At 57.1% G+C, this 24320-nt stretch overlaps 1 protein-coding gene across 2 annotated transcripts in view; it reads left to right on the top strand.

Moving 5' to 3' along the window:
• Window positions 1–24320, top strand: part of LOC133356794 (calcium/calmodulin-dependent protein kinase type 1D-like) — a 105381-nt gene that overhangs the window by 33671 nt on the left and 47390 nt on the right. For both annotated transcript variants that reach the window (XM_061574481.1, XM_061574480.1), the window contains exon 3: window positions 1027–1101. In XM_061574481.1, coding sequence (XP_061430465.1) covers window positions 1027–1101 — 75 coding nt within the window. The remainder of the gene's footprint in view (window positions 1–1026; window positions 1102–24320) is intronic.

Raw genomic sequence — 24320 nt, 5'->3', positions numbered from 1 at the left:
GTGGGGGTCGCTGGGGGGTAGGGGGCGAGGCGGATTCGCAATGCCACCAATATCCCTCGTGGTGCACCAAGGTAATGACAGATTGCTCGTGCATCACGTGTCCCTCTCTCTCTCTCTCTGACGTACTCGTGTCGTCACAGTGCTGGGTTTGTGACCTCATCTCCGTCGACCGGGGCAGTGGCGGCGCAGCAGCGTCACTCGCGCTGCCGCCGCAGTCACGGGGACCACGTGGGGTCGTGGGGTCGTGGGTTCGGTCCTCGACTCGTGCCGATGATGGCGACTTGCCGGCGGACATCGATCCCGAACGCTCGCGACGCGTGCGCAAGGATCGGTGCTTGACCTTCATGGAGGCTTTCGCCGCGTGCGCACCGTCCCGTGCCGATTCTACCTGCGCCAAATTCCCCGTGGGTCTTCTACGGTGGAGACGGACCTCGGTGGGGTGGGGGGGGGGATCGCACGTGACGGTGGCACGGTGGGGCAGAACCTGGATCCGAACCCACGACTCTGAGGGGCCCGGCTCTGGGCTCTGGGCTCTGAGAGCACTGAGTGTCGTGGTGAGTGGAGATTGAACCGTGGTGTCGGGTGGTAACGCAGTGTGTGTCGTTGTGTGTGTGTCTGCGCGTGTGTGTGTGTCGTGTGTGTGTCTGCGTGTGCGTGTGTGTCGTTGTGTGTGTGTCTGCGCGTGTGCGTCGTGTGTGTGTGTCGTTGTGTGTGTGTGTCGTTGTGTGTGTCTACGTGTGTGTGCGCGTGTGTGTGTGCGCGTGTGCGTCGTGTGTGTGTGTGGTTGTGTGTGTGTGTCCGCGTGTGTGTGTCTGTGTGTGTGTCGTTGTGTGTGTGTGTCTGCGTGTGTGTGTCGTTGTGTGTGTGTCTGTGTGTGTGTGTCGTTGTGTGTGTGTCTGTGTGTGTGTGTCTGCGTGTGTCTGCGTGTGTCTGTGTGTGTGTCTGCGTATGTGTGTCGTTGTGTGTGTGTCTGTGTGTGTGTGTCTGTGTGTGTGTCTGTGTGTGTGTCTGCGTGTGCACGCTCAGGCTCAAGCATGAGAACATCGTCTCCCTGGAGGACATTTACGAGAGCAAGACGCATCTCTACCTCGTCATGCAGCTGTGAGGACGCTCACACTCACCACCACTCTCACCACACACTCACCACTACACACTCACCAACACACACTCACCACCACACTCACCACACACTCACCACTACACACTCACCAACACACACTCACCACACACTCACCACCACACTCACCACCACACTCACCACCACACTCACCACCACACTCACCACCTACACTCCACCACTCTCACCATCACACTCACCAACACACTCACCAACACACTCTCACCACCACACTCACCAACACACTCACCACCACACTCACCACCACACTCACCACCACACTCACCCTACACACTCACCACACACACTCACCACACACTCACCACCACACTCACCACCACACTCACCACCACACTCACCACACACACTCACCACCACACTCACCACCACACTCACCACCACACTCACCACCACACTCACCACCACACTCACCACCACACTCACCACCACACCACCACACACTCACCACCACACTCACCACCACTCTCACCACCACACTCACCACACACTCACCAACACACATCACCACCACACTCACCAACACACTCACACCACACTCACCACACACTCACCACCACACTCACCACCACTCTCACCACCACACTCACCACACACTCACCACCACACTCACCACCACACTCACCACCACACTCACCACCACACATTCACCACCACACTCACCACCACACTCACCACCACACTCACCACCACACTCACCACCACACTCCCACACACTCACCACCACACTCACCACCACACTCACCACCACACTCACCACCTCCCTCACCACCACACTCACCACTACACTCACCACTACACTCACCACCACACTCACCACCACACTCACCACCACACTCACCACCACACTCACCACCACACTCACCACCACTCTCACCACACACTCACCACTACACTCACCACCACACTCACCACCACACTCACCACCACACTCACCACTACACTCACCACCACACTCACCACCACACTCACCACCACTCTCACCACCACACTCACCAACACACTCACCACCACACTCACCACCACACTCACCACCACACTCACCACCACACTCACCACCACTCTCACCACCACACTCACCACCACACTCACCACACACTCACCACCACCTCACCACACTACACTCACCACCACACTCACCACCACCACTCACCACCACACTCACCACCACACTCACCACCACACTCACCACCACACTCACCAACACACTCACCACCACACTCACCACCACACTCACCACCACACTCACCACACACTCACCACCACACTCACCACCAACACTCACCACCACACTCACCACCACACTCACCACCACACTCACCACACTCACCACACTCACCACCACACTCACCACCACACTCACCACCACACTCACCACCACACTCACCACCACACTCACCACCACACTCACCACCACACTCACCACCACACTCCCACCACACTCACCACCACACTCACCACACACTCACCACCACACTCACCACCACACTCACCACCACACTCACCACCACACTCACCACCACACTCACCACCACACTCACCACCACACTCACACCACACCACCACACACTCACCACCACCCCACCACTCACCACCACACTCACCACCACACTCACCACCACACTCACCACCACACTCACCACCACACTCACCACCACATCACCACCACACTCACCACCTACACTCACCACCACACTCACCACCACACTCACCACCACACTCACCACCACACTCACCACCACACTCACCACCACACTCACCCACACCTCACCACCACACTCACCACCACACTCACCACCACACTCACACCACACTCACCAACACACTCACCAACACACTCACCACCACACTCACCACCACACTCACCACCACACTCACCACTACACTCACCACCACACTCACCACCACACTCACCAACACACTCACCACCACACTCACCACCACACTCACCACCACACACTCACCACCACACTCCCACCACCTCACACTCACATCACCCACACTCACCACTCACACTCACCACCACACTCACCACCACACTCCCACCACACTCACCACCACATCACCACCACACTCACCACCACACTCACCACCACACTCCCCACCACACTCACCACACTCACCACCACACTCACCACCACACTCACCACCACCTCACCACCACACTCACCACCACTACTCACACCACACTCACCACCACTTCACCACTACACTCACCACCACATCACCCCACACATCACCACTACACTCACCACCTACACTCACCACCACACTCACCACCACACTCACCACACACACTCACCACCCACTCACCAACTACACTCACCACCACACTCACCACACACCTCACCACCACACTCACCACCACACTCACCACCACACTCACCACCACACTCACCACCACACTCACCACCACACTCACCACCACACTCACCACCACACTCACCACTACACTCACCACCACACTCACCACTACACTCACCACTACACTCACCACCACACTCACCACCACACTCACCACTATACTCACCACCACACTCACCACCACACTCACCACTACACTCACCACCACACTCACCACCACACTCACCACCACACTCACCAACACACTCACCACCACACTCACCACCACACTCACCACCACACTCACCACCACACACTCACCACCACACTCACCACCACACTCACCACCACACTCACCACCACACTCACCACCACACTCACCACCACACTCCCACACACTCACCACCACACTCACCACCACACTCACCACCACACTCACCACCACACTCACCACCACACTCACCACCACACTCACCACTACACTCACCACCACACTCACCACCACACTCACCACTATACTCACCACCACACTCACCACCACACTCACCACCACACTCACCACCACTCTCACCACTACACTCACCACTACACTCACCACCACACTCACCACCACACTCACCACCACACTCACCACCACCTCTCACCACTACACTCACCACTACACTCACCACCACACTCACCACCACACACTCACCACCACACTCACCACCACACTCACCACCACACTCCCACACACTCACCACCACACTCACCACCACACTCACCACCACACTCACCACTACACTCACCACCACACTCACCACTACACTCACCACTACACTCACCACCACACTCACCACCACACTCACCACCACACTCACCACCACACTCACCACCACACTCACCACCACACTCACCACTACACTCACCACCACACTCACCACCACACTCACCACCACACTCACCACCACACTCACCACCACTCTCACCACTACACTCACCACTACACTCACCACCACACTCACCACTATACTCACCACCACACTCACCACTACACTCACCACCACACTCACCACCACACACTCACCACTACACTCACCACTATACCCACCACCACACTCACCACCACACTCACCACTATACTCACCACTACACTCACCACCACACTCACCAACACACTCACCACCACACTCACCACCACACTCACCACCACACTCACCACTATACTCACCACCACACTCACTAACACATTCACCACCACACTGACCACCACACTCACCAACACACTCACCACCACACTCACCAACACACACTCACCACCACACACTCACCAACACACTCACCAACACACACACACACCACCACACTCACCAACACACTCACCACCACACTCACCACCACACTCACCACCACACTCACCACTACACTCACCACCACACTCACCAACACACACTCACCACCACCACCCATCAACACACACTCACCACCACACACTCACCATCACACTCACCACCACACTCACCACACTCACCACCACACTCACCAACACACACTCACCACCACCACCCATCAACACACACTCACCACCACACACTCACCACCAACTCACACTCACCACCACACTCACCACCACACTCACACTCACCAACACACTCACCACCACACTCACCACGACACTCACCAACACACTCACCAACACACTCATCATGATACTCACCACCACACTCACCACCAACTCACACTCACCACCGCACTCACCACCACACTGACCACCAACTCACACTCACCACCAACTCACACTTACCACCAACTCACACTCACCACCACACTCACCACCACACTCACCACCACACTCACCACCAAACCCACACTCACCGACAATCACAACCACACTCACCACCAACTCACACTCACCACCAACTCACACTCACCACCAACTCACACTCACCACCACACTCACTACCACACTTATCACCACACTCACACTCACCACCACTCACCACCACACTCACCACCACACTCACATTCACCAACACTCACCACCACACTCACTCACCACCACACTCACTCACCATCACACTCACCACCACACTCACTCACCACCACCACACTCACCACCACACTCACCAACACTCACTACCACACTCACACTCACCACCACACTCACCACCACACTCACTACCACACTCACCACCACACTCACACTCACCACCACACTCACCACCACACTCATACTCGCCACAACACTCACCAACACACACTCACCACCACACTCACCAACACACTCACCACCACACTCACACTCACCACCACACTCATCACCACACTCACACTCACCACCACACTCACCACCACACTCACCACCACACTCACACTCACCACCACACTCACCACCACACTCACACTCACCACCACACTCACCACCAACTCACACTCACCACCAACTCACACTCACCACCACACTCACCACCACACTCACCACCATACTCACAACCACACTCACCACTACACTCACACTCACTACTACACTCACCACCACACTCACCACCACACTCACTCACCACCACCACACTCACCACCACACTCACACTCACCACCACACTCACCACCACTATTCACCACCACACACTCACCACCACACTCACACTCACCACCACACTCACACTCACCACCACACTCGCTCCTGCCCTCACACTGTATTTGGGCCAGGGATCATCTTCTGCATAATTAGCAGATCTTCTGTAACCGCGCGTGTGTTTTTTGACGCAATCGCTCGGGGAGCGGTGGCGCAGCGGTTAGCGCACTTCGCTACGAACCCGTCGGCCCGAGTTCAATTCCTTCTCAAGACCAACACCGGTGACGATTATCTGAACCGGTCCTGGGGCTCCTCCCCTAGGTCGACTCAGCCTGAAATGAGTACCTGATGCGGTGTGTAAACATCACCACTGCGGAGACAAAGGCGGTCGGGCGTGGTGCTGTCCACCAACCCCCTCGTGTGCCGTACCGGCCTTCATAGGTGCTCGCTAACAGCACTTGCCCCTACAGTCTGTCAAGGCTATACAAGGGATCTTTGTCTTTGTGTAACTGTGTGTATATGTGTGTGTGTGTATATATGTTCGCCTGGTATTGTATGTGTGTGTGCGTGGCTGTGAGTGTGTGTGTACGTATGTGTGTATGTGTGTGTTTGTATATATGTTAGCCTGGTATTGTATGTGGCTGTGAGTGTGTGTGTCCGTATGTCATCTCTAGAGAATCAGACTCTGCACTGCGTTCCCAGCCTCAGGAAAACAAACAGAATCCTCTAATACACATTCTGCCCGACATCAAATACCACACGCACACACACAAATACAAAGATCCCCCATATAGTCTTTCACACACTGTTGGGACAAGTGCTGTAAGTGAGCCACTATGAAGGCCGGCACTGCAGATGAGGTAGTGGGTGGCCAGCACCACGCCCGGCCGCCTTTGTCTCCCCAATGCTGATGGATGCACACTGCGCTGGATACCATTTAAGGCTGAGTCGATCTAGGGGAGGCCCAGCTTCAGTTTGGATAATCGCCACTGATTTTGGTCGTGGGCGAGCATCAAACTCGGGTCGCGCCGGGTTCGGAGCGTGATGCGCTAATCACTCCCTACACAGCACACACGCACACACACACAGTGACACACACACAGACACACACACACAGCACACACACACAGAGACACACACACAGACACACACACAGCACACACACAGGCACACACACACAGAGACACACACACACAACACACACACAGAGACACACACACAGACACACACACACAGACACACACACAGCACACACACACAGCACACACACACAGCACACACACAGCACACACACACACACAGACACACACACACAGCACACACAAACACACACACACAGCACACACACAGCACACACACACAGCACACACACAGCACACACACAGCACACACAAACACAGCACACACACACAGCACACACACACAAACACACACACGCACAGCACACAAACAGCACACACACACACACAGCACACACACAGCACACACACACAAACACACACGCACAGCACACAAACAGCACACACACACAGCACACACACACAAAACACACACACAGCACACACACGCACACACAACACACACACAGCACACACACACAGCACACACACACAAACACACACACACAGCACACACACGCACACACAACACACACAGCACACACACACAGCACACACACACAAACACACACACAGCACACACACACAGCACACACACAACAACAACAACAACCGCCATTCGCCACTAAGTGGCGGTGACGTCACCACGACGCTTGTGCCAGGCCAAGTGCACCTTAAGGCCACGTGAAGTGTCGAACGCCCGCTGGCAGGTGGTTACGGGGCAGACCCAGCAGGTGCCACTGGTCGACTGACCGAGATGACCGAGATGACTGGCTGATGCACCACCTGTGCCCCCTACTGTACCAGCTTGCTGTGCTTTAGCCACCCGGCGCTCCGCTCGTTGTTGTGAGCGTCGCTCCTCCGCCCTCCGTTGTTGTTGGAGGGCGACTGCCTCCAACTGCCCAGTAGCGTCCTTCACGAGCCTCCTCCACTGAGGCCGATCTTGACACCGCTGGTACCAGTCATCGGCAAGTCCACTCAGCTCCACGTCCTCCTGTACCACATCACTCCATCTCTTCTCTAGCCCGTGCCGCGCCCGTTTAGCCCCCTCGATCCGGCCGAACAAAAGCTGTTTAGGCATGCGGTAGCTGGGCATGCGGGCTACATGACCCAGCCAACGCAGCCTTGCCTGCCGGAGGAGCTCACCGATGGGACTTTGCCCAGATCTTTCAAGGATTTGTGAGCTCCTCACACAATCCAGCCTGGTTAAACCCAGGATGGATCGTAGGCAGGCCAGCCTAAATGTTTCCAACCGGCGAAGATGCTCCATTAGGGGGGTTCACGTTTCGCAAGCGTAGAGAAGGGAGGGAATGACCGTGGCCGACAAGACCTGACGCTTCGTGCGTAGGGACAGACCAGGTAGCTTCCACACAGCGTTACGCAACCGATGAAAATATATTGCCGCTCGACTGATTCGGAGTGAGACCTCTGGTGATAAACTGGAGCCAGTCATAAGCACACTGCCCAGGTATGGGAAACTCTCCACTCTTTCCACAACTGCCCCATCACCGATTGAGAGTTGTGGGGGTGGAGTGTCTGATGGTACAAAATACCCAGGCAGGTGCTTAGTTTCGATCAGCCTCCCATTATATCTGTACCAAATGGAAATTCCCCCGGTACAGCTATTGAAGGCTTCACGAACTACGCAGTCGAAATACATGTTAAATAATGTGGGAGCCAGAGGACATCCCTGTCGCACCCCAAGGTGTACAGGGAAAGGCTCCGACTCCCGGCCACGTAGTTTTACCCGGGCCCGCTCACCATCATGAAGGTTCCTTAATGATCGTGAGCAGAGGGTCAGGGACTCCGAAAGCACGAAGATCAACCCAGAGCCCAGGCCTACTGATGGTATCATAGGCCTTGACCAGGTCAATAAAGCAGAGATGTAGGTCTTGTTGGAATTCCCTTCACCTCTGCTGTTGTAGACGGACAGAAAATATGGCATCTGTACAGGACCGCCCTTTCCTGAAACCGCATTGGGGTTCCGCAAGCCTCTCCTCAGCGTGCCTAGCAAGGCGATGTTGAATAATCCTTACCAGGACCTTTCCCGGCACACTGAGGAGTGAGATGCCCCTGTAGTTGTTACAGTCCGTGCGGTCCCCCTTCTTAAAGAGGGGGACCACCAGGGCATCTTTCCAATCCTGTGGTACCCGTCCAGCGGTCCAGACAGTTGTTATGATGTCATATAGGGCAGTCTGGGCACAAGCGCCACCCTCCCTCAGCATTTCGCTTGGGAGATCATCTCTGCCCGGTGCCTTTCCTGGTCTCAGACTCCGGATCACCCTCAGTACTTCCTCAACAGATGGCACCTCAGCCAGCCACTCACAGGGGGTGACCTCCTCCAATATTTGAGGCACCGCAGCCTCAGCAGGGTTATCTCCACTTTGTGCCATGATCTTTTCCTGGCTGAGAGATTTTTCCTCCCCCAGGACCTCACAGAAATGCTCAGCAAATCTGCAAACCTGTTCCTGGGGGTCGGAGATTGGATCACCGTTTTTTCCCCTAATGATGGTAATAGGTGTGGCGCTGCAGTTTACTTTTTTGATGGAGTTAAATAATGATTTGTGATCGCGGGCCACTGAGGCAGATTCCATCTCCTCAGCAACCCGCGACCACCACCCACCCTTGCAGCGCCTTACGGCTCTCCGAACCTCCGAGCGAAGGCTGTGGTAAACCTCCTCATTCTCTGACGTGGGATGCTGTAGCCGATGAGAGTGGGCCTGTCGTTTTTTCTCAATTAACCTGAACACCTCCTCTGTCAGCCAGGGTTTCTGGGGAGGTCTGGACCGCGTACCCAAAGCAGCCATTGCAGCTGAATGAGTCACAGTCTTAAACTTCGCCCATTTACCCTCGACGTCAGGTGGAGTGGGGGACGATGCCAACCCCAGCTGCAAGCGATGATGAAATTCTCGCTTGTAACTTTCATCAGCTAACTGAGACCAGGCCACTTTCGGTTGGAATGGGATCCTGGTCGTACACCCACCACCGGAGTGGAAGAATGGCAGGCGCATCTTACAGATGACTAGTCGATGGTCAGAGGGCAGATCAGCTCCACGGTAGGTCCTGGTGTCAAGGACATGGGCTCGCATCCGCTGGTCCATAACTATGTAGTCCAGCAAATGTTCTTGCTTGGACCCGGCATGCATCCATGATGTTGTGTGGATGCGCCGATGCCGGAAGAGCGTGTTGGTAATTACAAGCCCATGGGCTGCACAAAAATCTAGCAGCCTCCTACCGTTGTTATTGAGCTGATCTGGCCCATGCCTTCCAATCACTCCAGACCAGGTGCCAGCATCATGACCAACTCGGGCATTGAAGTCACCCAACAAGATGACTCTGTCCCGAGTGGCCACTTTAGCCAGCACCTGTGACAGGAGGTCATAGAAAGCGTCTGACTCATCGGCTTTGCCTGCATCCCTCCACGGATGTTCGTCTTCGGTGGGGGCATAAGTAACGACGACCACCACTCCTCGCCTCCGGTTGATAGGAAGGCGAGCCCAAAGTATACTGGGGCTTACAGCTTCCCACACCTCACCGCCACGCTCCCACGCCCCCTTCATTCTTTTGTTCAGAAGAAGAGCCACTCCCTGTTGTTTGGCAGTCTCCTGCCCCGAGTAGAGAACTGTCCACCCCTCATGGTGGCAGGAGCCAGAACCGGTCCACCGGACCTCCTGAATGCCACAGAGATCCAGGCGGTACCGGTCCAGCTCCCGACAAAGGAGTGGCAGCCTCTCCTCCGCAGTGAGCGTTCGAACATTCCACGTGGCCATCCGCAATGGTTTTTCGTTGTTTCTGGAGGAGCCCCAAGGGTGAAGATTCAATCTCCTGGCTCCGCCAAATGGGGTTTGGCCAGGATACGTCATAAAAGCCTGACCCCCCGGGGCCTCCGGCACAAGCTTATTAGTTACAGGTTTATTTTGTTTAATTCGTGGTTTTGTGGTAATTAATTGAAGGTGGAGGGGTTACCAGCCCCTCACACCCGTCCAGAGCCCCCGTTTAGCCACTGTGGTGGTCACAGACGCCATGAGGGGAGAGGCCAATAGGCATTGGCCCTCCCCTCACAGCACTGCCCATGACAGTGTTGCCCGTCCGGCACCGCGAGGACAGACACACAACAACAACCGCCATTCGCCACTAAGTGGCGGTGACGTCACCACGACGCTTGTGCCAGGCCAAGTGCACCTTGAGGCCACGTGAAATGTCGAACGCCCGCTGGCAGGAGGTCACGGGGCAGACCCAGCAGGTGCCACGGGTCGACTGACCGAGATGACCGAGATGACTGGCTGATGCACCACCTGTGCCCCCTACTGTGCCAACTTGCTGACCTTTAGCCACCCGGCGCTCCGCTCGTTGTTGTGAGCGTCGCTCCTCCGCCCTCCGTTGTTGTTGGAGGGCGACTGCCTCCAACTGCCCAGTAGCGTCCTTCACGAGCCTCCTCCACTGAGGCCGATCTTGACACCGCTGGTACCAGTCATCGGCAAGTCCACTCAGCTCCACGTCCTCCTGTACCACATCACTCCATCTCTTCTCCAGCCCGTGCCGCGCCCGTTTAGCCCCCTCGATCCGGCCAAACAAAAGCTGTTTAGGCATGCGGTGGCTGGGCATGCGGGCTACATGACCCAGCCAACGCAGCCTTGCCTGCCGGAGGAGCTCACTGATGGGACTTTGCCCAGATCTTTCAAGGATTTGTGAGCTCCTCACACAATCCAGCCTGGTTAAACCCAGGATGGATCGTAGGCAGGCCAGCCTAAATGTTTCCCACCGGCGAAGATGCTCCACTAGGGGGGTCTACGTTTCGCAAGCGTAGAGAAGGGAGGGAATGACCGTGGCCGAGAAGACCTGAATCTTCGTGCGGAGCGACAGACCAGGTAGCTTCCACACAGCGTTACGCAACCGATGAAAAGATATTGCCGCTCGACTGATTCGGAGTGAGACCTCTGCTGATAAACTGGAGCCGGTCATAAGCACACTGCCCAGGTATGGGAAACTCTCCACTCTCTCCACAACTGCCCCATCACCAATTGGGAGTTGTGGGGGTGGAGTGTCCGATGGTACAAAATATCCAGGCAGGTGCTTAGTTTTGGTGGGGCTGATGGTAAGGCCCCACCTCTTAGTGGCACGCTCCAGTCTCAGCAGCAGCGTCTCCAACTCCTCTTCTGAATGAGCAGCTATTACCAAATCATCGGCATACATAACGTGGTTGACCAATAGGGAGCCATCCCTTGATCGCACCCGGGCATCGATCAGCCTCCCATTATATCTGTACCAAATGGAAATTCCCCCGGTACAGCTATTGAAGGCTTCACGAACTACGCGGTCAAAATAGATGTTAAATAATGTGGGAGCCAGAGGATATCCCTGTCGCACCCCAAGGTGTACAGGGAAAGGCTCCGACTCCCGGCCACGTAGTTTTACCCGGGCCCGCTCACCATCATGAAGGTCCTTAATGATCGTGAGCAGAGGGTCAGGGACTCCGAAAGCACGAAGAACAACCCAGAGCCCAGTCCTACTGATGGTATCATAGGCCTTGACCAGGTCAATAAGGCAGAGATGTGGGTCTTTTTGGAATTCCCTACACCTCTGCTGTAGCAGACGGACAGAAAATATGGCATCTGTGCAGGACCGCCCTTTCCTGAAACCGCATTGGGGCTCCGCAAGCCTCTCCTCAGCGTGCCTAGCAAGGCGATGTTGAATAATCCTTGCCAGGACCTTACCCGGCACACTGAGGAGTGAGATGCCCCTGTAGTTGTTACAGTTGGTACGGTCCCCCTTTTTAAAGAGGGGGACCACCAGGGCATCCTTCCAGTCCTGCGGAACCCGTCCAGTGGTCCAGACTGTTGTTATGATGTCATATAGGGCAGTCTGTGCACTAAACTACAGACACACACACAAACACCCAAATACACACCAACGCACAGACACACACACGCACACACACCCAAATACACACCAACACACAGATACACACACAAACACCCAAATACACACCAACACACAGACACACAGCACACACACAAACACCCAAATACACACCAACGCACAGACACACACACGCACACACACACCCAAATACACACCAACACACAGACACACACACAAACACCCAAATACACACCAACACACAGCACACACACAAACACCCAAATACACACCAACGCACAGACACACAGCACACACACACAAACACCCAAATACACACCAACACACAGACACACACGCGCACACACAAACACCCAAATACACACCAACGTACAGACACACAGCACACACACACCCAAATACACAACAACACACAGACACACACACAAACACCCAAATACACACCAACGCACAGACACACAGCACACTACGTACGCACAGCCCTCGTGCAAGTCCACTGCTGTATGCAGGCCTCGTGTGTTGGCCATACCTCACCGCACTGGTTAGATGAATTCAGGTTGGCGGAGGTGGGGCGGTGGGTGGACCAGTTCGGGTCGTCGCCACTGATGTGAGCCGGGGCTGTGAAATCCACCCTCGGTGTCGCCCGGGTTCACCGTGCGTGACAGCGGTGAGTCAGTGGTGAGCCAGTGGTGAGTCAGCGTTGAGTCAGTGGTGAGTTGTGAGCCAGTGGTGAGTCAGTGGTGAGTCAGCGTTGAGTCAGCGGTGAGTCAGTGGTGAGTCAGCGTTGAGTCAGTGGTGAGCCAGTGGTGAGTCAGCGTTGAGTCAGTGGTGAGTTGTGAGCCAGTGGTGAGTCAGTGGTGAGTCAGCGTTGAGTCAGCGGTGAGTCAGTGGTGAGTCAGCGTTGAGTCAGCGGTGAGTCAGTGGTGAGTCAGCGGTGAGTCAGTGGTGAGTTGTGAGCCAGTGGTGAGTCAGTAGTGAGTCAGCGTTGAGTCAGCGGTGAGTCAGTGGTGAGTCAGTGGTGAGTCAGTGGTGAGTCAGTGGTGAGCCAGTGGTGAGTCAGTGGTGAGTCAGCGTTGAGTCAGCGCTGAGTCAGTGGTGAGTCAGTGGTGAGTGAGTGGTGAGCCAGTGGTGAGTAGTGAGCCAGTGGTGAGTCAGTGGTGAGTCAGCGTTGAGTCAGCGGTGAGTCAGTGGTGAGTCAGTGGTGAGTGAGTGGTGAGCCAGTGGTGAGTTGTGAGTCAGCGGTGAGTCAGCGGTGAGCCAGCGGTGAGTCAGCGGTGAGTCAGTGGTGAGCCAGTGGTGAGTTGTGAGTCAGTGGTGAGTCAGCGGTGAGCCAGTGGTGAGTTGTGAGTCAGTGGTGAGCCAGCGGTGAGTCAGTGGTGAGTCAGTGGTGAGCCAGTGGTGAGCCAGTGGTGAGTTGTGAGTCAGCGGTGAGTCAGCGGTGAGCCAGCGGTGAGTCAGTGGTGAGTCAGCATTGAGCCCGTGGCTGGCCCAGTGGCCACGTGTTCTGCAAGGGACGGGCAGCCCAAGTTGGTCACAAATCGAATGGGGCCGATGCTCTCAGTAGGAAGTCGGCAATCCTCAATCTGACTGGAGGCGCTACGACCCCCACAAGCTGGGGGCGAGGTGGCTGCTGCACGCGGCTTGTGTTGGGTCGCCGGCCTCCAAAGGTTTGGGGCCGTCCATAAATGACGTCACGCACCTAATGCGGGGGGAGGGGTCAGACATTTGTGACGATGTGTGACGGGGGGGGGGGGGGGGTGTTTGTTGTGTAATGGTGAGCGGTGCGTTGTGTTGACACGGCACGTGTTGTGTGTCGGTGTGCGGTGCGTTGTGTTGACACGGCACGTGTTGTGTATCGGTGAGCGGTGCGTTGTGTTGACACGGCACGTGTTGTGTGTCGGTGTGTGGTGCGTTGTGTTGACACGGCACGTGTTGTGTAATGGTGTGCACGCGTCGCAATGTGAACTCCTCGGTCTCTGGGGGCATTGCCGCCGAGCACGCGACTCTTCCCCTCGGCAGGGCGGAGGTCGCAAACGGGTTTTGATTCCTTACCCGTACCAGGCCGCACCAGGGTCGCAAACGGGTACCCGTACCCGGCCGCACCCGTACGGGTATCGGGTACCTGATTGTGACCTCTGGGATGAAGCCATGTTGCAGGTGCGGGTGGGTTGATTCTAGGAACTTGAATTGTGAGAAGAGACAAGACGTTGGGAAATGAGTGACAAACGGTGACTCACCAGTGACTCACGGCCTACCCGTACCCGGCCGCACCAGGGTCGCAAACGGCACGTGTTGTGTATCGGTGTGCGGTGCGTTGTGTTGCCGGGTATCGGGTACCCGGTTGCGACCTCTGCCGCACGCCCCGTCGCGCATTCTCTTCGGCGCCCGCTCCGATCTCGCGGCGTCCGTGTCGCCGAGCCGGAGGCCGCGGCGAGCGGCCCGGGGGGCTCCCTGCGGGGACGTCCCTGATGGAGCTTTCATCTCGCGAACTGCGGCCTCGGTCACCTGGGGAGGGGGCACGGGGGGGGGGCGGGGTCTCACCTGGGGGGAGGGGGGGGTCCGCCCAGGGACGGTGATCAAGTAAACGGTGAACAGACTGGCCTCAGTCATGGGAATGTGGAATTGCCACACTGGCTAAGGTGAAGAGCACTGCCTCGTTTTGTGTCGGGGTTTGTCCGAGTTGCCTGCGATCCTCGCCTTGTCCGCCGGGTGTCGCTGCCCACTCCACCTTCCTCTGGCCTCGCCACGAGCCGCGGGCAGCTCGGCGGAGCTTGTCAACGCAAACAAACAACAACAACAACTCCTTTCAGATTGTCCCAGGCTGCGGCATGGAGACCGTGCAGGAGCAGTGGTGGATGTGTACGTAGCAGCAACACAACACGTGCCGTGTCAACACAACGCACCGCACACCGACACACAACACGTGCCGTGTCAACACAACGCACCACACACCGACACACAACACGTGCCGTGTCAACACAACGCACCACACACCGACACACAACACGTGCCGTGTCAACACAACGCACCGCACACCGCTACACAACACGTGCCGTGTCAACACAACGCACCGCTCACCGACACAACACGTGCCGTGTCAACACAACGCACCACACACCGACACACACAACACGTGCCGTGTCAACACAACACACCGCTCACCGCTACACACAACACGTGCCGTGTCAACACAACGCACCGCTCACCGATACACAACACGTGCCGTGTCAACACAACGCACCGCACACCGCTACACACAACACGTGCCGTGTCAAAACAACGCACCGCTCACCGCTACACACAACACGTGCCGTGTCAACACAACGCACCGCACACCGACACACAACACGTGCCGTGTCAACACAACGCACCGCACACCGCTACACAACTCGTGCCGTGTCAACACAACGCACCGCACACCGACACACAACACGTGCTGTGTCAACACAACGCACCGCTCACCGCTACACACAACACGTGCCGTGTCAACACAACGCACCGCACACCGACACACAACACGTGCCGTGTCAACACAACGCACCACTCACCGCTACACACAACACGTGCCGTGTCAACACAACACACCGCTCACCGCTACACAACACGTGCCGTGCCAACACAACGCACCGCACACCACTACACACAACACATGCCGTGCCAACACAACGCACCGCTCACTGCTACACACAACACGTGCCGTGCCAACACAACGCACCACACACCGACACACAACACGTGCCGTGTCAACACAACGCACCGCACACCGCTACACACAACACGTGCCGTGCCAACACAACGCACCGCTCACTGCTACACAACACGTGCCGTGCCAACACAACGCACCACACACCGACACACAACACGTGCCGTGCCAACACAACGCACCGCACACCGCTACACAACACGTGCCGTGTCAACACAACGCACCGCACACCGCTACACAACACGTGCCGTGTCAACACAACGCACCGCACACCGACACACAACACGTGCTGTGTCAACACAACGCACCGCTCACCGCTACACACAACACGTGCCGTGTCAACACAACGCACCACACACCGACACACAACACGTGCCGTGTCAACACAACGCACCGCTCACCGACACACACAACACGTGCTGTGTCAACACAACGCACCGCACACCGACACACAACACGTGCCGTGTCAACACAACGCACCGCTCACCGACACACACAACACGTGCCGTGTCTAAACACAACGCACCGCTCACCGACACACACAACACGTGCCGTGCCAACACAACGCACCGCTCACCGACACACAACACGTGCCGTGTCAACACAATGCACCGCACACCGCTACACACAACACGTGCCGTGTCAACACAACGCACCGCTCACCGACACACAACACGTGCCGTGTCAACAACGCACCGCACACCGCTACACACAACACGTGCCGTGTCAACACAACGCACCGCACACCGACACACACAACACGTGCCGTGTCAACACAACGCACCGCTCACCGACGCACACAACACGTGCCGTGCCTACACAACGCACCGCACACCGCTACACACAACACGTGCAATGTCAACACAACGCACCGCACACCGCTACACAACACGTGCCGTGTCAACACAATGCACCACACACCGACACACAACACGTGCCGTGTCAACAACGCACCGTACACCGACACACAACACGTGCCGTGTCAACACAACGCACCGCACACCGACACACAACACGTGCCGTGTCAACACAACGCACCGCACACCGACACACAATACGTGCCGTGTCAACACAACGCACCGCTCACCGACACACAACACGTGCCGTGTCAACAACGCACCGCACACCGACACACAACACGTGCCGTGTCAACACAACGCACCGCACACCGCTACACAACACGTGCCGTGTCAACACAACGCACCGCACCGACACACAACACGTGCCGTGTCAACACAACGCACCACACACCGACACACAACACGTGCCGTGTCAACACAACGCACCGCACACCGCTACACAACACGTGCCGTGTCAACACAACGCACCACACACCGACACACAACACGTGCCGTGTCAACACAACGCACCGCTCACCGATACACAACACGTGCCGTGTCAACACAACGCACTGCTCACCATTACACAACACGTGCCGTGTCAACACAACGCACCACACACCGACACACAACACGTGCCGTGTCAACACAACGCACCGCTCACCGATACACAACACGTGCCGTGTCAACACAACGCACCGCACACCGACACACAACACGTGCCGTGTCAACACAACGCACCGCTCACCATTACACAACACGTGCCGTGTCAACACAACGCACCACACACCGACACACAACACGTGCCGTGTCAACACAACGCACCGCTCACCGACACAACACGTGCCGTGTCAACACAACGCACCACATACCGACACACAACACGTGCCGTGTCAACACAACGCACCACACACCGACACACAACACGTGCCGTGTCAACACAACGCACCACATACCGACACACAACACGTGCCGTGTCAACACAACGCACCGCACACCGACACACAACACGTGCCGTGCCGTGCCATCTAACACGGCACGTAGCATGGAACCTTCCTAGCACCGCATTGACTCGACGCTTTGGACCTCTCGGTGTTTTGTAGTCAGATGACTCAAGAAAGCTGCCACCAGTAACCCCTTCGCCATTACTCCGAGGTGAATGTCCGATGAGATTACCGTGACGACATTTGAATAGTTTTTTCTCCACAATGAACACGTGACAATGATGATTGCATCAATTCAACTTTCGCGACGATGGAATCGGCAGCTTGGGTTCGTGTGAGGACAGCAACACACACACATACACACGTGCGCAAAGACAAAGTCCCCTCGTGTAGCCTCCACAGGCTATTGTGGCAAGTGCTGTTAGCGAGCACCTATGAATGCCGGCATGGCGCACGAGGGGGCTGCCCGTCTCCCCAGTCACGATGTTTACTACGCACCGCTCCGGGTACCCGTGGAGGGCTGAGTCGACCTAGGGGAGGCACGGGACAGGTTTCAGATCGCCGTCTGTTTGCCGCGAGCGGGGACTCGAACTCGGGTGGCCCGGTTCGCAGCACAATGCGCTAACCACTGCACCGCCGCTCCCCACAGTCGCGCGCACGCTGGCACGCGCGCGCTCACTGGCACGCGCACACGCGCACTGGCACGCGCACTGGCACGCGCGCGCGCACACTGGCACACGCACACGCGCACTGGCACGCACGCTGGCACGCGCGCGCTCACTGGCACGCGCACGCGCGCGCAGCAAACAGCCACAGTCAGACCCCTGTCTGTCTCCGTCTCTCCCATTCCAGGCGAATCGGCGAGCAGCCGGAGAGAGAGAGGGGGGCGAGACGGCGCTCGCTGGCAACGGGTCTTGGGCCCGACCCAGATGTGTGTCTATAGACAAAGACAAAGCTCCCGTGTGTAGCCCACAGCCATCGTTCGGGGGGGGGGGGAGTGCTTCCAGTGAGAACTTAGTATGGCCCCGCACGGCATTCGAGAGGGTAGCAGCGGGGCGAGCACCGCGCCCGGGGGCCGCCTTTGTCTCCCCAGTGCTGATGTCACCCCACACGGCAGCAGGCATCCAGGTGGGCGTCGTGTGTTCTCACGCCCTGTGTGTGGGTGGGTGGGTGTGTAGGGGCCGTTGGCCCCCGGGGTCCCTCCCGCCTGCATCCCCTATTCCGTTTACGTTACCCCACCTCCCTATTACTCGCTACGGTTTCGCCGGCATTCGAATGCGACGCCCCTACTGTTACAGCCTCGCGCCGCGCTCCCACGCTGCGAGCATACGTGCGCACATCATCGTCAATCAAACGCCGTGCTCGCAGTATAGCCCTGTGCGGCACGTTACCAATGCGCATCCGTATCCGACATGTAACGAACGTATGCACACACACACACACGCCGCTCCGTGCACTCCAACTCCACACCAACTACGCAAGTTATGATCGCGCACCTGTATCACACACGGAGTGAACACACGCGACACCCACTCTTGCGCCGCTCTGCGCAGCGCTCGCCGTCTGCTGGCCGCTTGCGTTATGATCGCGCACCTGGGGTACGCCTATTACGCACGCCGCGAGCTTACGCACACACAGTACCACACGCGTTCCCCCACGCAACCCGCGCGCTCAGCTCCGCGCAGCGCTCACTCACGTGGCGAACCACGGTGCACACAGCGCACCCACACGCTCACACCGCACGACAAGATCACGCGAGACCACGCTTCGCTATTAATGATTTATTATATGCTACCTGCGAATTGATGTGTAATCAGTGAGTCGACGAGGCTGGCCTATTCCACTAAACCTGTACCTATTCCCTATTTATCGGCTTACGATACCCTACTTCACCTCCCCACTCACTGTTTGGTGCCCGCGGAGGTTCGCTGCTCTCTGCGCTAACAGCGTACCTCGATGCGTCGCACGGACGTCCGGGTCGCTGGCTGGAAGTCCTGCTGGTCCGCTGGCCTGGAGAGAAGGGAGCTATTTCCCCTCTGCGCCCCTCTATTTATCCTCCCTACCTCCCAAAGGGGATGCTGCGCTGAACAATGGGCTCGTGCACCCCAAGCCCGCGCACGGCAGTCCCCAGGCGCTGTTGATATGCTAATCAGTGTGCTGCGTGCAAGGCGTAAATCCTAATTACTCCCTTACCCTTCCTACCAATGGGGCTTGCGCGCTCAAGCGCAATTATCCCAACCCTCCATGACTATGCGCAACAGCCCCTGTGACCCCGCTATTCATGCTGTCCCGTGCCTCCCCTGCTCGCCCCGTCGACCCGTGGGAGTGTGTGTGGGGGGAAATGCGCCTCAACCGCGGTGGCCGAATGCCCCACGCCGCGACCACACCATATTAAGGCCGGCAGCAGCGCCGCGGTACCACGTAGCACGGGGGAGGTCATCCAATTCCCTGATCGCCGGAAACCGTGAGAATTAATCCCGATAAGGGTCTCTCGGATAAAAACCGGTCGATCAGGTAACCTTCCCTTCCAGCTCTATGGGGGGGGGGGGGGGGATGCGTGCGGGTGTGTGCTTATGTGGGGCGGGTGATGGGGGGCAGTGCGGTGGGGGAAGCCGGGCGGCTCCCTGGCTCGGCAGAGCGGCCCCGTCGCTGTGGCACCACAGGTGCCTTCGGAGTGTGGCGTTCGTGAGCCACCGAAGGAGGAACGGCGAGTGGACACGGGCTCTCCGTCTCTCTCCTTGCAGCCCCCTCGCCATGGCCGGCAGCAGCAGCAGCAGCATGGGACCTCTAAGTTGGCATTGAGCTCTTGATCACATTGCTGCCCTCACAGGCAAGAACCAGGCTACAGTCTACATTACAGACTGCCAGTACGATCAACGAGGTGAAGAACCAGGCTACAGTCTACATTACAGACTGCAAGTACGCTCACCAAACTTAATAACCAGGCTACAGTCTACCTTACAGACTGCCAGTACACTCACCGAGGTGAAGAACCAGGCTACAGTCAACATTACAGACTGCCAGTACACTCACCGAGGTGAAGAACCAGGCTACAGTCTACATTATAGACTGCCAATACGCTCACCGAGGTGAATAACCAGGCTACAGTCTACATTATAGACTGCCAATACGCTCACCGAGGTGAAGTACCAGGCTACAGTCTACATTATAGACTGCCAATACGCTCACCGAGGTGAAGAACCAGGCTACAGTCTACATTATAGACTGCCAGTACACTCACCCAGCTTAATAACCAGGCTACAGTCTACATTACAGACTGCCAGTACTTTCACCGAGGTGAAGAACCAGGCTACAGTCTACATTACAGACTGCCAGTACTTTCACCCAGCTTAATAACCAGGCTACAGTCTATATTATAGACTGCCAATACGCTCACCGAGGTGAAGAACCAGGCTACAGTCTACATTATAGACTGCCAGTACACTCACCCAGCTTAATAACCAGGCTACAGTCTACATTATAGACTGCCAGTACACTCACCGAGGTGAAGAACCAGGCTACAGTCTACATTATAGACTGCCAGTACACTCACCGAGGTGAAGAACCAGGCTACAGTCTACATTACAGACTGCCAGTACTTTCACCGAGGTGAAGAACCAGGCTACAATCTACATTATAGACTGTCAGTACACTCACCGAGGTTAAGAACCAGGCTACAGTCTACATTATATACTGCCAGTACACTCACTCAGCTTAAGAACCAGGCTACAGTCTACATTACAGACTACCAGTACACTCACCCAGCTTAATAACCAGGCTACAGTCTTTATTATAGACTGCCAGTACACTCACCCAGCCTAATAACCAGGCTACAGTCTACATTATTGTTTTTTATTTTTATTCACTTTATTACTATTTTTGTATCTACGTGACTTCACCGAACGAACCAAGGAATAGAACAGTCTCTCTCTATGTCTGTGTGTGTGTGCGCGTGTGTGCAGTGTAGTCACACACGCCAGCGGGGTGGGCGGTCCTCCTGCCCCCTGTTTGCTTAGTAAGTTTAAACAGATGTGTGGGTGCGGTGGGTGGCGGCGAGGTAGTGGTGGAGGTGGTGGCGAGGTAGTGGTGGAGGTGGCGGCGAGGTGGTGGTGGAGGTGGTGGCGAGGTAGTGGTGGATGTGGTGGCGAGGTAGTGGTGGAGGTGGTGGCGAGGTAGTGGTGGAGGTGGTGGCGAAGTAGTGGTGGAGGTAGTGGCGAGGTGGTGGCGAGGTGGTGGCGAGGTAGTGGTGAAGTAGTGGTGGAGGTGGTGGCGAGGTGGTGGCGAGGTGGTGGTGGAGGTGGTGGCGAGGTGGTGGTGGAGGTGGTGGCGAGGTGGTGGTGGAGGTGGTGGCGAGGTGGTGGTGGAGGTGGTGGCGAGGTGGTGGTGGAGGTGGTGGCGAGGTGGTGGTGGAGGTGGTGGCGAGGTAGTGGTGAAGGTGGTGGCAAAGTAGTGGTGGAGGTAGTGGCGAGATAGTGGCGAGGAGGTGGTGGAGGTGGTGGCGAGGTAGTGGCGAAGTAGTGGTGGAGGTGGTGGCGAGGTGGTGGCGAGGTGGTGGTGGAGGTGGTGGCGAGGTAGTGGTGGAGGTGGTGGCGAGGTAGTGGTGGAGGTGGTGGCGAAGTAGTGGTGGAGGTAGTGGCGAGGTAGTGGTGGAGGTGGTGGAGGTGGTGGCGAGGTAGTGGTGGTGGTGGTGGCGAGGTTGGTGGTGGAGGTGGTGGCGAGGTAGTGGTGGAGGTGGTGGCGAGGTGGTGGTGGAGGTGGTGGCGAGGTTGGTGGTGGAGGTAGTGGCGAGGTAGTGGTGGATGTGGCGGCGAGGTAGTGGTGGAGGTGGTGGCGAGGTAGTGGTGGAGGTGGTGGCGAGGTAGTGGTGGAGGTGGTGGCGAGGTAGTGGTGGAGGTGGTGGCGAGGTAGTGGTGGAGGTGGTGGCGAGGTGGTGGCGAGGTGGTGGCGAGGTGGTGGTGGAGGTGGTGGCGAGGTGGTGGTGGAGGTGGTGGCGAGGTGGTGGTGGAGGTGGCGGCGAGGTAGTGGTGGAGGTGGCGGCGAGGTAGTGGTGGAGGTGGCGGCGAGGTAGTGGTGGAGGTGGCGGCGAGGTAGTGGTGGAGGTGGTGGCGAGGTGGTGGCGAGGTTGGTGGTGGAGGTGGTGGCGAGGTAGTGGCGAGGTAGTGGTGGAGGTGGTGGCGAGGTAGTGGTGGAGGTGGTGGCGAGGTAGTGGTGGAGGTGGTGGCGAGGTAGTGGTGGAGGTGGTGGCCCACGTCTCTCCCTGCTTGCGGGCTTGGCCGCCTTTCCCACAGTCGACCACACCCCGGTCACACTTCCCAGTCAACACGAGGTCCACTACGATCAGAACTGTGCAGATGACTGCGATGACGTTCTGCGCAGCAACACCGGCACCAGATCTCTGTGCAAGTCGCCTCCTGCCGCCACCCCAAAACAAACGCCCAAATCCTACGATGGGATGGGATGAGCGAGGCCAGGTGGCTGGCCGTGGTGTCTCTCTGCAGCTCGGCGGACTCCACGGACACATTCCTGCGCGTGGGTCCCGTGCCGCGCACGTGGTTGCCGTGCACGTGCCATGAAGGTTCGCGCCTCCGATGGGCACGGTTGGCATGGTTGTCACGTGTTCATTGAAAAGTGCAACACAGATGGATACAAGATTCACCGCGCCTGCGGGATGGGCTTCCCTCTTGTTGCAGTGCGGAGCCGGTCGGGTCGCGGTTGATGTCGAAGGCCCTCTCGTGAGGGCTGAAATTAGCCAGTAATCCCAGAATGGGGGGGTCCATAGTGGCCGTCACATCGAGAGGCTTGCT

The sequence above is a fragment of the Lethenteron reissneri genome, chromosome 55, assembly GCF_015708825.2.
Source record: "Lethenteron reissneri isolate LAM-NWPU_2019-01 chromosome 55, ASM1570882v1, whole genome shotgun sequence".
Lineage (NCBI taxonomy): Eukaryota > Metazoa > Chordata > Hyperoartia > Petromyzontiformes > Petromyzontidae > Lethenteron > Lethenteron reissneri.
This window is presented reverse-complemented; position numbering and strand designations above follow the sequence as displayed.